The 16,497-nt window shown below is 45.5% G+C and overlaps 1 protein-coding gene across 1 annotated transcript; it reads right to left on the bottom strand.

The window, feature by feature from the left end:
* Positions 1 to 1,247: 1,247 nt before the first annotated feature.
* col1a1b (collagen, type I, alpha 1b) lies at positions 1,248 to 15,230 on the bottom strand. The gene is made up of 51 exons (XM_077551110.1): positions 15,028 to 15,230; positions 13,715 to 13,909; positions 12,591 to 12,610; positions 12,411 to 12,446; positions 11,900 to 11,992; positions 11,705 to 11,776; positions 11,558 to 11,602; positions 11,419 to 11,472; positions 11,274 to 11,327; positions 11,137 to 11,190; positions 11,006 to 11,059; positions 10,874 to 10,927; positions 10,740 to 10,784; positions 10,609 to 10,662; positions 10,470 to 10,514; positions 10,332 to 10,385; positions 9,828 to 9,926; positions 9,680 to 9,724; positions 9,505 to 9,603; positions 9,372 to 9,425; positions 9,174 to 9,281; positions 8,976 to 9,029; positions 8,793 to 8,891; positions 8,662 to 8,715; positions 8,489 to 8,587; positions 8,332 to 8,385; positions 8,171 to 8,224; positions 8,034 to 8,087; positions 7,890 to 7,943; positions 7,766 to 7,810; positions 7,583 to 7,681; positions 6,194 to 6,301; positions 5,988 to 6,095; positions 5,837 to 5,890; positions 5,691 to 5,744; positions 5,505 to 5,612; positions 5,359 to 5,412; positions 5,204 to 5,257; positions 4,966 to 5,127; positions 4,764 to 4,871; positions 4,573 to 4,680; positions 4,408 to 4,461; positions 4,211 to 4,318; positions 4,068 to 4,121; positions 3,879 to 3,986; positions 3,699 to 3,752; positions 3,500 to 3,607; positions 3,144 to 3,426; positions 2,877 to 3,067; positions 2,558 to 2,800; positions 1,248 to 2,466 (listed from the first exon to the last, which is right to left on the bottom strand). Exons 1-51 carry the CDS (start codon positions 15,107 to 15,109, stop codon positions 2,320 to 2,322), a joined length of 4,350 nt encoding a protein of 1,449 aa, XP_077407236.1. The 5' UTR covers positions 15,110 to 15,230; the 3' UTR covers positions 1,248 to 2,319.
* Between the last annotated feature and the right edge of the window lie 1,267 nt (positions 15,231 to 16,497).

Raw genomic sequence — 16,497 nt, 5'->3', positions numbered from 1 at the left:
GTCCAGAAAGTAAAAACCCTGCCACAGTTTGGCTTTAGCCCCAGGTGCTAGCTAGCTAGCTCCCATGGTGCTTGTTTACCTGCTAGCTAGCTAGCTAGCTAGCTATCATCAGGGGCTAAAGCCAAACTGTGGCAGGGTTTTTACTTTCTGTACCTGGATTTGCCACTTCTACCGGCTCTAACAGTTAACATGAGGTAATTTAAGGTATAGTTATTTTTAAGATGCAAAATGATGATTCTGTGTTCATATAGAAGTAATCCAAAACATATGTATATTTACAAATTTTAATTGTATTAAAACATGTATCAGTTCTGAGGTTGGCTGTTCGAATTCTGTCTGGCCTTCCCACGCGGAGTTTGCATGTTCTCCCTTGTGCTTGTGTGGGTTTTCTACGGGTAATGCGGTTTCCTCCCACATTCAAAAACTATTGATTGAAGATAATATGGATTTGAACACTACATTTTTCTAGGTGTGAATGGCTCTTTTGTCTGTGCCTTGTGATTAGCTTGTGACAAGTGTGTACCCTTCCGCTTACCCAAAGCCAACTGGGATTGGCTGGAGTTCACCCATGACCCTAGTGAGGATAAGCGGTATAGAGGATAGATGGATGGAAATTGATATGCATGCACATAGTAAGATAGACAAGCTCCTAATTTTAGATTACGTTTGTTTATTTTGCAGACAGTCCACCAGGTGGCGCCAGAGTAGCTTCTCATTTTAACACTGCAAGGTCCAAAGCTTCGGTCCTTCGTTTTTAAATTTATTGCTATTCAAGGCTATTTATTGAGGTTTTTGAAGATTAACTTTTAAGACATAAAGTGCTCTGTGTGTTTTAATGTTAGCAAGTGCATTTTTGTTTTGGAAAAATGTCCTAAAAAGTTTGATTCTGTGGAATGACGCACAAGAGACGTGTACTAGTGGTTAGCATGCCTGCCCCACAATTCTGAGGCTCAGGGTTTAAGTCTCGGCTCCAGGTTTCCTTTGTGGCATGTTTTCCCCTTGCTTGGGAACTCCGACTTCCTCCTGCATTCCAAAAATGCTTGTTATCTTTGTTAAATTGTCCAACAACGGTTTGCAAGTGACCAGTCATCTCGGAGACTCCAGGTCACCCGTAACCCTAGGAAGGACAAGCAGTATAGAAAATGGATGAGTGGAAATGGAAAAGAGTTGGCTATGTTTTTTTCACTGCTGCTCGTAGCCATTTTAGGTTTCACAACAGTTGCAAGACAGGACAGTGACAAGTCGGCCACTGAGTAGAACCACTTCACATGCTTTATTTCAGCACCCAGCAAAAATAATTAAAAACATCTTGATTTATTATACATGTACAACACAAGTACACAATCTCTCCTTTTCAACCATGAAAGTGGGTCTGCATCCTGGTTGTTGGTTTTTTTTTTTTTTCCATCTTGAGACAACAACAAACAACATAAACAACAGGGCGGGAGATGTGTGGTAGTTTTTCTTTTAGTGAAAATGAGTCAGAAAAAGAACAACAACGGGGCAGGAGATGTAAATGGAAATGGTCACTTTTGTTTTTATCTACATTGACATGCGTTTACAAAAAACAATTGCACGGCAAAGACAACAAGACAAACGGGGTCAATTAAGTAGCACCAAAGAGTTCCGCGGGCATACGAGTGGTCAAAATTACAGTATGACAGCGAATGTCTCACCATCACAACAAGGGGACCTCATTGAGTTGGTTCTATAGCACCTTGACGTGTTTGCATGCTCCCCAATAGACTTGTTGTGTAAAATATGACCCTTTTCCTTGAAGAAAAAAAAACATGGCGGTGACTTTTTGTTATGAGGTATACATCAAAGCAATGAAGGTGCACTTTTTTTTTTGCATTCCGATGGGACAATTTTACAACAAGGAGACACGTCACACTTTTTACAATTTATTTAACACCAGGAAAAAATGGTACATATCATTTGTTGTTTCTTAATGTCCTTCCGCAGTTGGGGCGAAAAACGGCAAAAGTCACCAGCGTTTCATTGCGATAATTCATGTTTTTTCTTTCTCAAACTCCAAGGGAGACATTTTACACAAGCAAATATGTTCTTGTTGCCGTTGGAAACGAACAGATTTTTGTTCTCGTTTTTTTTAAAAGTGTCCTTGTGGAGTGGCAGTCCAGAAACGTCTCACGATTGTAAACAAAACAAAAAAATCTTCAGTGGAGTGGTTTTAAGCGTGTGGACCGATGGTGGCCGAATGAGTTTTGAATGCATAAGAAATAGGATTTTTAGAGATGACTGCTAGAAAAAAAAACAACAATGTCATGTCCATATTTCTTCCTTTTTTTTCTCTCCTTTTTACAAGAAGCAAACAGGGCCAACTTCGACGCCAAATTCCTGATCAGGGGCACCAACATCCATAGGAGCAATGTCAATGATTGGCAGGCGGGATGTTTTCGATGTCTTGTAATCAATGACTGTCTTGCCCCATGAGCCAGTGTGTGACTGTGGACAGAAAACCAGGAGAAAAAAAGCTCAGAAACTGTACAGACATTGGCATTTTGCATTTAAAATGTGAAACGGGCCTGGGGCTTACCGTGCAGCCATCCTCGCTGACGCTGTATGTGAAGCGGCTGTTGCCCTCGGCTCTGATCTCTACGTCGTTGGAGCCCTGGAGCAGCAGTGCCTTCTTGAGGTTGCCGGAGGCTGAGTCCATGTAGGCGATGCTGTTCTTGCAGTGGTATGTGATGCTCTGAGAAGCCTGGTTGGCCATCAGGCGCATGAAGGTCATCTGGATGTTGACATCCTCGACATCAGCTCCATCGGTGCCATACTGGAACTGGGTGGAATAAGTAGAAGATATTATCAAAAAGCTCTCAGTGCTTGGACACACAAAAAGCGTAGTCTTTTCTTACCTGGAATCCTCCGGTCATGGACTCGCTGAACCAGACGTGCTTCTTCTCTCTGGGGTTCCTGCTCGTGTACCAGTTCTTCATGGGCACGGTGGTCTGGCTGGGGTAGATGCAAGTCTCACCAGTCTCCATGTTGCATTGGACCTTGATGGCATCCAGAGAGGAGCCCTGGTTGGGGTCCACCCAGTAGGTGCCTGGAGAGATGGATCATGTAAGACCACTATCGAGTGCACAAGTTCTTTTTACAGGTCTGTTGGAATGCCCACTCACCGCTCTGCGACTCGGGACGGCTCATCCTCAGGTCACGGCACATGCGGGCTGGACTCTTCTGGGTGCCATCGGGGCTTCTGAGCTTCTCGATCCTCTTGGTCAGAGACTCCAGAGTGGTGTCGACCTCCATGTCGCGATCGCGAAGGACACTGGGGTCGTCAGCACGGTAATGGCCAGAGCGGTAGGGATCGGGGGCCTTCTCCTGAATAGGCTGGCTGATGAAGTCGAATCCGCCACCAGGAGCACCAGGGGGTCCAGCAGGTCCGGGAGGTCCAGGAGGACCCTAGAAGACATAACAGGAGATTAGAAACCTCTCACATCCAAGGTGAAAGTTCAAGCATGTGGCGGAAACTTACAGAAGGTCCCATCTCTCCATTGCGACCACGAGGTCCGGGAGGTCCAATAGGTCCAGGCATACCGTTCATGCCATCTTTGCCATGGGAGCCGGAAGATCCAGCAGGTCCCTAAGGAGCAAAAAAGTATAATCATGCATATGAAGAAATCCGAAAGCCACCACACAGGATCACCACAATTCTTAGTACAGATTTTACTCACTCTTGGTCCAGCAGGTCCAGAGGCTCCAGCGGGTCCTCTCTCTCCAGAAGTTCCCTTGAGTCAGAAGAAGTCACCATAAGCATGTAAAGAGAATCTCAATGACATACAGTACCTCAATAAATCAACCCAGACTGAACTGGTTTTGTGATGGATGCATCAGGGGTTAAAAGTTGTACTCACAGCAGGCCCAGGCATACCCTGCATGCCAGTGAATCCTCTGTGTCCTTTGTGGCCTCTTTCTCCAACCTCACCAGACTCTCCTCTGTCTCCCTTAGCTCCGGCAGGTCCCTTTATGACAAAACAATGGACATGTGAAGTTGATGTACCATTTCATGTCCACACAGACAAAAAAAGGAATGAGGAACCTACAGCAGGACCACGAGCACCAGCAGAGCCACCAGGACCGGCAGGACCAGCGGGACCCTGGCAATGAGAAATAGTTCAAATGTCAGCACACTTGAAAATCAGAGGACAATGCGATTTTCAATATTTCACTCAAGACAGGGACGTACAGGCTCTCCACGATCGCCAGACTTGCCAGAGGGGCCAACAGCTCCAGGGGCACCAGGAGCACCAGGAGGTCCTGGGGGTCCAGCATTACCAGACTCACCACGGTTTCCCTATAGAGGACACAGTCAAAGAGGCAACTCAGCTTATTGCAGTCTGTTTTAAAATGTTTAAAAGGTGAATTTTGATGTAGATTGTTTACCTTAGCACCAGCAACTCCATCGCGACCAGGTGCACCATCGTGTCCTTGAGATCCCTGAAGAAAATCAACCATATTATGTTATTTTGCAAAGTAGACAAGCTAGCTAAGATCTAAATACTGAAGTGATCAGAATCTAATTAGAAGCAAACAAACAGCAGCTCATACCTCACGGCCAGCTTCTCCGGGAGCACCAGAGAGTCCAGGGGCTCCAGCTGGTCCAGGGGGTCCACGGGCACCAACGGGCCCACCAGGTCCCTGCTTTCCAGGCTCACCCTGAATCAAAACATTTATGAGTATGATTTACAGTGTCCATTTCAAAATGGTCAGAGTTAAGTGATCTCTCAGGGAAAACTTACAGCAGGTCCAGGCAGACCACCAAAACCACGCTCTCCACGCATTCCTGGGAGACCTACAATACCACGCTGTCCACCAATACCTTGTGGTCCGGGAATACCAGGGGCACCCTGCAAAGAAGGACACAATGTGTCAGTTCAAACCAACAAAGGACAGTCCATTATTTTGTTTTAACAAAGGCCAAATAACTCTAGGTTTACTTACAGCAGAACCATCGGAACCAGGGGACCCTCTCTCGCCAGCAACTCCAGCGATTCCAACAGCACCAGGCTCACCAGGACGACCAACGCGACCAGTCTCACCACGAGCTCCTCTTGCGCCATCTTTGCCAACGGGACCTCCGGGTCCTGGGGGTCCAGCAGCTCCCTGCAGATACACACTGAGAGGTCATATTGTTGCTGATATAACAGGTGCTCAGAGCCAAAAGTTGAGAGACACTTACAGAGGGACCAGCGGGTCCAACTCTGCCAGCAGGTCCGGGGAAACCAGTAGCACCCTGTACAATAAAACAGGAGGTAAAACTTGGTACTGAAAGTTTGGCCTCTAATATTGTAAGTTTATCGTGTTTAAGCACACAAAGCCTCTCAAGATACTTACAGGAGATCCAGCACCACCACGAGCACCCTTGGCTCCAGCAGGACCAGCAAGTCCCTGTGGATACATGTATTTGAAGATGAGACTGGAGGTACACTTTTAAAATGAAGACTACAAGTGAATGTGACTTGATTAAACAGAAATCCCACCTGGGGTCCAGCAGGTCCAACAGGTCCACTGGGACCAGGAGCACCAGCATCTCCCTTGGGTCCAGTATTACCAGTCTCTCCCTTGGCACCAGGCTGACCGTCAGCACCCTAATTTCAAAGGAAAGGACAATAGTGTAAAGTCTTGGTCATCCTTCAACGATGGTTTAGACAAAATCAGGTTCTTACAGGGGGTCCGGCAAATCCAGCAGGGCCAGCAGGGCCAGCCTCTCCACGCTCACCCTGTAGGCATGAAGTCATAAGAATACACATCTGTACATACTGAAGATACAAATCCTGAGTCATGTTTTTTGAACAATTGGAGAAAAGCTTACAGGAGAACCACGAGGTCCGCTGGGTCCAACAGATCCAACAGGGCCAGCCTCACCCTAGAATCACATACAAAAGAGATCAGATGACTCCCTTTGATGTGGTGGAGAGTACCACCAACTTAACATTTGGGCAATCAAAATAAAGATATCTTACCTTCTCACCCTGAGAACCAGGAGGTCCAGGGGGTCCGATAGGGCCGGTCATACCGCGGTTGCCATCTTTGCCGGCGATACCTTCACCTCCCTTGGCACCAGCCTCACCCTGAGCGGTAAAAATTACATGTGTGAATGTTCATGTGGCATTATGGCTAATGTCACTTGCCACTGACACAATTTGGAAAGAAGCTAAGTGATTCTTACTCTCTCTCCCTTGACTCCTGAGAGACCACTAGCTCCACGCTCGCCAGGCATTCCCTGCATACCGGGGCTTCCTGCGGCACCGTTGGCACCAGGGGCACCGGGCTCTCCCTGCACACATAAATAGGAGAATTGTCATTACACAATATGTCATCAAATGTACTGTGAAGTCAAAACACTCAACTGATTTGATTTCTCTTAATCAAGCAGCTGTATTTACAGACTTCAAGTCCAATCACAGACAAACAAGATACAAAAGATAAAACAAGGTACAAAACTAAGATAATCATAAGAAAATACATGCACCAAACAAGGGGCCGCAGTATGAATGTGTCTAGATCTGGGACTGGTATCCTGTCCATTGCACTTAAATTTCATTGTTTGAGTCATTTATCCGGCAGATAAATTTGTAGATTTGCTTTGCTTTTATGGCCTGCAGTGCAAAGTATTGAATACTTGCACTTACAAACATTTCACTGCATTAGTCTGTCTAGGTCTACTGAGTAAGGATCTTAGACTACTGCAAGCTGTGGGATTTTTCAATAATGTGTAGTCAAGAACAGTTAGATGATTATGGTCATTGGTTCTACAGTACAGACCACAATCACAGTCTTTGCAGACCACACCATTCAACATCTATTGGAGTGAGGACCATCTGGTCATCTGCATAAATGATATTGTTCACTAATACATTTCCAATTATGCATTCAGTTTTGCAGGTCCTCATCTCATTGGACAAATCATCCATATAGAAATTCAAAAATTTGAATCGGGAGTCAAAATTCCCCCTTGCCTGATGCCAAATGGAGTTGAGAAACTATTTCTCCATTTTACCTGTATTGTCTGATAAACATACCAATAAACTAGGCGTACTCTGATCCAACTTTTTAAATAATTTCCTGTGATTAATGTGATCAAATGCTTTATAAGTATCCACGAAACAGACAACAAAACATGAATGAGCCATTCTCTATTTTTAACCCCCACCATGTCTAAGACATAAGTAAACATGTCAGAGCTATCTTTAGCTTTAAAGCTAAACTGATCGCCTGGAGACTTTATATAACCTGAGAAACAAAATTGTTTTCTAAGCCTTTGGACAGTCCTGCCAGTACAGATTTGTAAGTGTAGATTTGGATACGTCAGGAAATTTGAGTTAAGCATGATAGTTAGCATGAAACTAGCTGCCTAGCTAGCAGGCAACAAACACCTGCATGATATATCGGAGTGTTTATTATTGTACAAAATGACCTAATTTTTGGTGGCATTCAAATAAGCAATGTTGAACATGTTTCTACTCCTGTGTGTGATTTCTGGACGCAAGTGAAAAACGTAAACAATGCAGTTTACAGTCTTCATGTAGCTCAACCTTAAAGGGTTTCTTCAACTTACCTTAGCTCCATCATTACCAGCGGGGCCAGGGGAACCACGGGGTCCAGTTGGGCCGCCGACACCAGGAGAACCACCCTCACCAGGGAAACCTCTGTCTCCCTGAGCGAAAGAAAGAGGATCAGGATCAGTCAGGTGCAAATGACATCCAATGAACCAGGCTTAGCTGATTTGCTGGATACTCACTCTAGGTCCAGTTGGGCCAGGAGGTCCGACCTCACCAGGAGCACCCTGATCAAAGGAGACAAAAGTTAATAATCAATACAGTCCTTGAGAAACCTCATGATGTAATGATGATTCCCATTCTTACCTGCTCGCCAGGCTTGCCAGTCTCGCCAGTAGCACCTTGGGGTCCGGGAAGTCCCTGTTTAAGGGAGAGAAGCAGAATATTAACACACGTCCAAAAATATAGCAACCAGAGATCCAATTGCTACGGTGATGTTCTTGAGCTCACTTGGAATCCAGAAGGTCCAGCAGGGCCTCCCTCTCCCTTCTCTCCGGCAGGTCCCTGAAGAAGAACACCAAGTGATCAGACCTCAGACCCTAATTGTCTTCATGCTTCTACAGCGGGACGTGTGTGATGATACTTACAGCAGGGCCAGAAGGTCCAGGAGCACCAGCATCACCATCTTTGCCAGAGGCACCCTGAGAACGGCACAGGAGTCTGACTCAGCTTTTTGTGGATGTGAAGTTTAACTCACGGTCTGTTTTACAGCAGAAGTATTGAACTCAAATAAAATAGTAGCACTTACGACAGCGCCCATAGCACCAGAAGGTCCTTTCTCGCCAGCCTTGCCGTTCTCACCCTAATCAAAAGAACAACAATAATGTAAGGATCTGGTGGAGATTTAGCATGGTACCGCAAACTATTTTGACTTTTCAGACAAAATTGCTCAGTGTTACACTCACAGCAACTCCCTTGGGTCCGGGGAATCCCATAACTCCAGGCTGTCCTCTGCCTCCAGCGGGGCCAGCAGGTCCAGAGGTCCCATCTTGTCCAGGAGGACCCTTAAAGATCATAAGGAGTTGAACATGGATTCCACCGTGTGCTCAAGACGTCTCAGGAATGAATTTGAACTTACAGCGGGTCCAACTTTGCCATCAGCACCAGTGCTTCCGGGGCTACCGGTCATACCCTGTGGAGAGATTCTGCATGTTTAGATCTCATCCATTCTGAAATGTTGGACTTCAGTTTATGCAGAACAGATCTCACCTTGGATCCAGGGGCGCCAGGAGCGCCATTAACTCCGGACTCACCAGTGGCTCCTTGAGGTCCGGCAGGGCCGGTGGCACCACGCTCACCAGGTGCTCCCTATCACATGAAGAAGGTTAAAACAAAAGTCTTGATCTGGCAATACAATCATGGGAATCAATCAGGAAGTCACTCAAAACTTACCTTGCCACCAACACCTCCATCAGCTCCAGGGAAACCACGGGAACCAGGGGCACCCTGAGAGAACAAGGTGACACCATTACTGTGTGGTAAAGATTCTATTCAGCAAAGTTTGCAGTAATCTTCATGAAACTTGGTGGATCAATAGCACAAATAAAAAGTTCATCAAAGATTTGGCAAAAAAATGAGGCAGTAACATACACGCTCTCCAGCAGGTCCACGGGGTCCACCAGCACCAGGCTCACCACGAGGTCCTCTTTTGCCCTCCTCACCAGATGGGCCAGAAAGTCCCTGAATTCCAGCTGGGCCCTAATGAGGAAGAAAATCAAGGAAGTTACGTTACTGTCATACAATTTGAAGAGTGATTATAAAATTATTTTTTTTTTGGCCAAAACTTACAGCCCCTCCCTTGGCACCAGGCTCTCCCTTGGGACCAGAATTACCTGGGTCACCCTGATGACAGAAGCACAAACTGTCAATATCATATGCGTGCCAAAAAAACAAAAATCATTGCCTTCTGTTGACTACTCACGTTGTTACCCTTAGGACCAGGAGCACCGACGACACCCTGACCTCCAGCGGGACCACGAGCACCGGGGAAACCAGGAGCACCAGCAATACCAGCGGGACCCTGTAGGATAAAGAGAGCAGGTGTCACAACCAGTTCCCGATCTGGATGTGAGTGTACCAACTGTATTCCTACTTACAGTAGCACCCTTGGCACCAGGGGCGCCATCAGTTCCTGGAGCACCCTATGGAAACAGCATCAACACCACCATCAAGTTTAGTTACCTTATCAGAACATGTGACAATGGATATGATAATGCAGAAAAGGGATGTGCGGCCAAAACTCACAGCAGCTCCAGCAGCTCCAGAGGGTCCTGGGTTACCGGGCTCACCACGAGCTCCCTGGGCTCCCTCGGCACCACGGGCTCCTTGGGGACCGGTCTCTCCCTGAGCAGGAAAATAACATTGAAAGATGTCATATTTAATGTAACTCATGCATCGTAATCATGCTGAACAAAAATCCAACTGCTCTAAAGCACTTAGAGCGTGTTCTGGAGCCTATCCCAGCTCTCTTTGGGCGAGAGGTGGGGTACACCCTGAAGTGGTTACTAGCCAGACGTAGGCTGAACGGAAATGTTAAAGTAATAGTGTTTTTCATTGCACCTTGTCCTAATGTTAGCATTGTGTCATCCTAGCTAGCTAATGACATCTTGTGGCAACAAAGAACCTGCTAGGGCTTGCTAAGACTTCCTAAGATGGTAACAAATCATGCCACATGAAGAGGAACACCTAAACTACGAATCATGATTTTAGCATTGCAGAAACTTAAATGTCCTCTTTTGGGTGACTTACCTTCATACCAGCACCGCCAGGGAATCCAGGGGGTCCAGAAGGTCCAGTGGGTCCCTGAAACATGAAGACACAGGACGTTAGCAGACAATTCCAAAGAATACTAACACAGTGGACCTGCAAGTAAAATAAAATACTCACAGGGGGTCCAGCAGGGCCAGAATTGCCATCGTTACCACGAGCACCCTGCAGAGGAGGCGTTCAAGTGTAAGTCAAATCAAAGAGAGGATACAAATGGTAAAAGCATGTCTGCAGTCATAGTCTAGCTTGTAGTGCTTACAGCAGGGCCAGCAGCTCCGGGACGGCCTCTCTCACCGGGAAGACCGCGAGCGCCCTGGAGAATGAAGATAACATTTTAGGGTTTGTCTCCATCAGTTGAATCTGATTAATGGAGGGATGAGTAAAACCTACCATGGCTCCGGGGACACCGTTCTCACCAGAGGCACCAGACTCTCCCTGTAGACAGACACAGAGATGGTTTCACACAGCTCACCAAATCTGAAGGGTTTAAGGACAGAGGTCCAGCCTTCCGTCCTTCCTCTTACCTTAGGTCCGGCGGGTCCACCATCTCCCTTAGCTCCATCCAAGCCGTTGAATCCCTGCGGACAAAATCAGCGGTGTGACATTAACAGGATGACAACTCACATCACAGAGTCCCACTGCAAATGCCAACTCACTCTGTGTCCCTTGATGCCAGGAAGTCCGGGGGTTCCGGGGAATCCGCGGGTACCCTACAGCAGGAGGAAATTGTCAACCAGGCTCTTGCGTCACCTGATCTTTGCCCTTCTTCCCTGTGGCAATTACTCACCTGCATGCCAGAGGCTCCACGCTCACCAGGGCGTCCAGCTTTGCCAGCCTCACCCTATTGACACAAAGGGACATGGTTAGCGCATGTGTTGGGGACAAGTAAAAGATGGACATTTAGAATGATCGGTAAACCCTTACATCGTCTCCGTTCTTTCCGTGGGGGCCAGCGGGACCGCGAGCGCCCATGGGGCCCTGAAGCACAAAAGGACGATCACATTGAGAAATTTAATATCAGCAGCAGGTTGGGGTAAGTGGGTGAAAAAGAAAGCTTGAGGATACTCACAGAAGCTCCGGGCTCACCAGGCTCACCGGCGGGACCAGTGAAACCCTGAGGACCCTGATGGACAACAAATCCAGAAGATTAACCAAACAACATCTACACTGAAGAAGCATGACTGAGAATCGATGAGGGGTATACTTACAGCAGATCCGGGAGGTCCAGGAGGACCACGAGGACCCATTGGACCCTGTTGATGAAGACGGGTGAGAAGTCAGAACAAGCATTGAGGAACCAGGTGCATCCTGATTTAGCAAAAGCAAGCAAGTGCCTTGATGCACAGCCTTCATACCATGGGGCCGGGCATTTGTGGGCCGCCACTGGACTTGGTGTGGTCCGTATAGCTCATTTGAGGAGAGAAGTTCTGTCAACGGAGACAAAGGTGAAGAATTAGCTGCTGGGCATTGAAGACAGGTTATGAAAAACAAAAAATAATCCAGTGTCCATCAAGATTCATTTAATACTATTGTATTTGAATTGAACATACTCCGCCAAGGCCAGGGGGGCCAGGGGGACCAGGTGGGCCGGGAAGTCCAGGCTGTCCGGGGATTCCGTCATTTCCAGGAGGACCCATGGGACCCTAGAAAGATATCAGTCGAACCATTAGCTGTGAAAGAATGGTTAGTTTGTGACAAAATTGATATTTGATGTAGATTTGACATCATTTTTGTGCAACTGATTGCACTTAAATCTGTCTTGAAATCAATCCCCAAAGTGGCTATGCTACCACTTGAACTTGAACTTTTAATGTCCCGGTGAACTTTTGACCTGAATATCGTTGCCACGATGACATCATCGCCCAATAGCATTTGCTTGTTAATATACAGTTTTGTTTTGTTTTATCACACTAAGAGGCCAAAATGTCACTAAAAGATGTGAAACGGTCTGAAGTAATCAGACTGCAGATGGCTAACCTGTTTCATATTGAGGTTGACAACCAGATGCTATGTTAATGTTACACTATAATAAATAATAACGAACATATTTGCATAACTTACCACGTCTCCCTTAGGACCATCGTCTCCCTTGATTCCCTACAGACAGAGAAAATAAACGAGAGTGAGGCTATGCGGCCTACCCAATATATATGCTATGTAGCATGCAGAGGCTAATCAGAGAGCTCATTTTCAGGAAGCATGCAGTCACATTCATCGAGGGTCAATCAAATGTGGCATTACCTCTTGAGGGTTCCTGGGTCCTACGGAAGGAAAAGAAGGACAAACAGGTCACACACTGTCCACCTGATAAGTTTCAAAACTATACACAGCCTTAATTAGCTTTTGAGGCTAATTTCACAGCCACACAATAAAGCTAACTGAATATGGCAACATTTCATATAAATTGCAATAATAATTTGTGGACGTGTGATTTGCAGTGCAGGAATGACAATAAAATTAAAAACCAGCAATTTACAGAAACAGGCACCACATAGCCTACATTCTTCTGCCTAGCTTCGTGACCATGCGGCTCAAAATTCAGTTCTGTAGAACTGGGCTTATTCAGGGAAATCGGGAAATTTTTAAACATAAAATGTGCCAAAACGGAGGACACATGGAGGTGACATAATGGTAAAAACTGTAGAAGTACCACATGACATGTTAGCTTCCATGATCCATCACATGAATGATGCGTGAATTTATCGTGTGCAAAATTTGTTGTCAGTTTTATGATGTCGTTTATGGTTTGCAAACTATGTTGCCGGCCGGAGTATTATTTAAAATCTTTGTTGTTGTTAGCTTGATCAATGACAAACTTGGTCGTCAGTCTGGGTTATCGATTACAAACTTTGGTGTCGGTATGCTTACTGTTTGCGTACTTTGGTATCGCTTGGTGTGTTTATAATGTTTGCTGTTGTACTGTTTATCGTTTACAAACTTTGTTGTGTTTGTAATTAGCAATTTCTGTTATCCTTATGATTTATCATTTACAAACGTTGTTGTTTGGTATGTTTGCAAATTTTGTTGTAGTTCAGTTTATCATTTGCATACATTGATGACATAGTGTCAATGCTGCTTGCTACCGAATCGCAAAAAAAAAAAAAAAAACTGTGACAAAAGTGATGTTTTTGTTTTTAAAGAACTGAGGAAAGCAATATTTTTCGGAGGAAGTTACATATCCAAGCTGTACATTAATCCAAGTAATTCCTATGAAAATCGCCAGGGGGCGTGCAAGGGCGTCCATCTTGTTAGTCGCGGAGATGCTCAAACTGGGCACAAGTTGTCGCCGCAAAAAAAATTGAAAAATAAACTATCTGAACGGCACACAGTGTTGAGGTTGAGGAGCACGGAGGGTGAAGTAGTACCGTCTTGGTCAGGGCAGATGGGACAACATTCTCCCTCTGGGATGATGGGGTCGGCGCAGTCAGAAGAGTCCTCGCAGATGACCTCGTCGCACATCACTGTGCCGCTGTCGCAAACACAGATCTGGCACGGCTCGGGTTTCCACACATCCTTGTCGTTGTACAACTGTCCGTCTAGTGTGCAGCTGCCGAATGTGCCTGCGCGACAACAACGTCTTGGTCAGACACTCGGGCATCAAAGCACCGTAGCATTGAGTGTTAATTCGAGACAAGTCATTGACAACATTTCATTCTTAGTTTGTACTAGTCGCGCCTTCTCCCTTTTTCATACTTTCAACATGCATGAGCACAACGAATAAAGGCAGGTAACAGCAGCTTTTCATAAGCTTTTCACATTTATGACTCAAATTTGTGTCATTTGTGGTCAAATTGTGAATTTTTTTTAAACTGTCCAGCAATGGGCTTTCGTATATTCCGAACAGGAAGTGGACCCTTATTTAACTAATGGTGGGCGTTCAAGGCCTTTTATTAGGGACAGACGTGGCAGTATCAAAGTTGACCGCCAGAGAGCAGTGTTGCCCCACAAAAGTACGCCCTCCTCCTACTCTGTGATTAATTGACGCGCTACGTCACATCTCAGCAATTTTTCCATTGTCTCCCCTCCTTTTTTTCCCCCCAGCGTTAAAAAAAACTGTTCGACTTTTGAAGATTTTAGTTTTTTTAACCATAGATATACGATCTTCATTATTATTATTATTCACAACCAATTTTAATGCCTCAATCCAAACTCACTACGTCTTTGATGATTGAGGGTGGTTTTAAACGTATTCAATAAAGGAACACAAGAGGGATGCTTTTTTTGGGTGGAAATAAGTGAATCTTAGCAGAAGTGCCTATAATTTAGACGTTTATTCTTGTTTGGTGACTTTTACAGCACAGTCTCCCAAACTGACAAGAGTTAGGCTGCCCTCCTAAAATGATCAAAGTAAGACGTTCTGCCGTAAAAAAAAAAAGAGGGGAAAAAGTGTTCTGTTGCTTTCTCTTGGTGGCCCCTCTGAATCTAAACATGTGTCAGAGAGAAGAGATGCAGCTGCACTCCCTTAGGAGGACGCTCACTGAGCGTGTATGTGCATGCCAAGAAAAAAAACACACACAATCCACTCCTGCTCAAATGGACCTCCAAGAGAACCCCAAAAAGGCATCCAGAATGAGCATCGTCTCTTTCCGGGGCTCAGTCCAATCCCGATGAGGCCACACTGCTCCTAACCCCCCCGCCCGCGAAAACAAAAATATCAACGTTATAAAGTGATACTTACTATCATCCTCGCCTTGACCTCTCACCACCAGCACAGCTGCGCTGAGCAAAAGCGCTAACCGAATATCCACAAAGCTGAACATGTCTAAATATTAGACATGTAGATTCTTTGCGACAGGGGGGGTCCTTTTTTCGTCTCCTCAAACGCCACTCATACAAGGTAGGGTCCGGTCTGTGTGTGTAACTCCAATCCAGACCCCAGCAGAAACTCCCTACTGCCTCAACAAATCACTTAGCGGGGTTTTTATATGCCCCGAGCTTTTTTGGGGAGGGCCTCAAGCGCGCGCACCCTCCTTGCAGTGTGCACGGGGGGGGCGGGAAGAGGGCTGGTGGGTGTCTTTAAACATGTCTCGCGCAGGAAAAAAAGCTGTTGCTCGATGATGGGGAGGATCATTGCCACGCTCGACGCGCTTTGAGTAAGGTTGCTTCCTCGTGGACTCTTCCATTTCTTTGGGGTTTACATACTTGGATGTGATCGATAGAGTGATCGGTTATCAGTTTTGGTGTAAAACACGTCCCCTCTCGCTTCCCTGTCCTCCATTCCTCTCACAATATGAAGACAAAAAGATGGATCACCTGTGTAGCTACACACCATCCATCGCCTATTAAACGACTCCATATGCTTTGTGTAGGCAAACCGTATTAAATTCAATAAAAAAAAAAACAGCCGTATGTTCAAAACACGCACACGTTTACGTTGCAGCTCGAGAAGACGTAAGACAGAAAGAAGAGAAAAGAAAAAAGCTGGCAGGCCCACAAAGCATCCAGCCTGCTTACAATGTGGACACGTTGCAGCTTCTACACGTTGGCCGTGTCTGACCTCTCATTTCACTCAAACTCCTCCTTTCTTTCTCTCTCTCCTTCCTTAGAGAGAAGAAGAAGAAGCAGTCTGCGATCAATAAAAGATGTGAACACGAGGCCTTATCGAGCACACAGGTTAGGACGTTTCAGTCTTCTCGTGGACGTATCTAAAGATAGATTGACATTGTTACTAGTTATAGAAGTCCTAGTCAGAACAATAGTCATAGTAGTAGTCATAAAATAGCCGTAGTCACATTAGCAGAGTCAATAATAGATAGTATTTGTCGGGGTTGTAGTAGTAGTGGAATAAAAGTGAGATCAGTAATACTAACCCTAAATGGTAAAATAAGTACTAGTCATATAATAGTAGTTTAGCAGTGACGATAGTAATGGTTACAGGAAAAGTAGCCGTACTAGTTGTAGTTTTTGTGCCTGGAGTAGTTTTACATTACAGGGTTTTTCCTGTGTACAAAATTCAGAGGCGGCCACCCCCACCTTATTTGCTCACCACCGCCAGCCAAAGTGACTGATAATAAATGAATGAATGCTTTAACATGATAAGAGTCATATTCTCATTGGAACTATTCTATTTATTTAGATATTGGTCTTATTATTGAAACATGGAATTATGATATGCTGCCTGTAAAAAATTAAAGCGAGTCATGAATTT

The sequence above is a fragment of the Vanacampus margaritifer genome, chromosome 18, assembly GCF_051991255.1.
Source record: "Vanacampus margaritifer isolate UIUO_Vmar chromosome 18, RoL_Vmar_1.0, whole genome shotgun sequence".
Taxonomy (NCBI): Eukaryota; Metazoa; Chordata; class Actinopteri; order Syngnathiformes; family Syngnathidae; genus Vanacampus; species Vanacampus margaritifer.
This window is presented reverse-complemented; position numbering and strand designations above follow the sequence as displayed.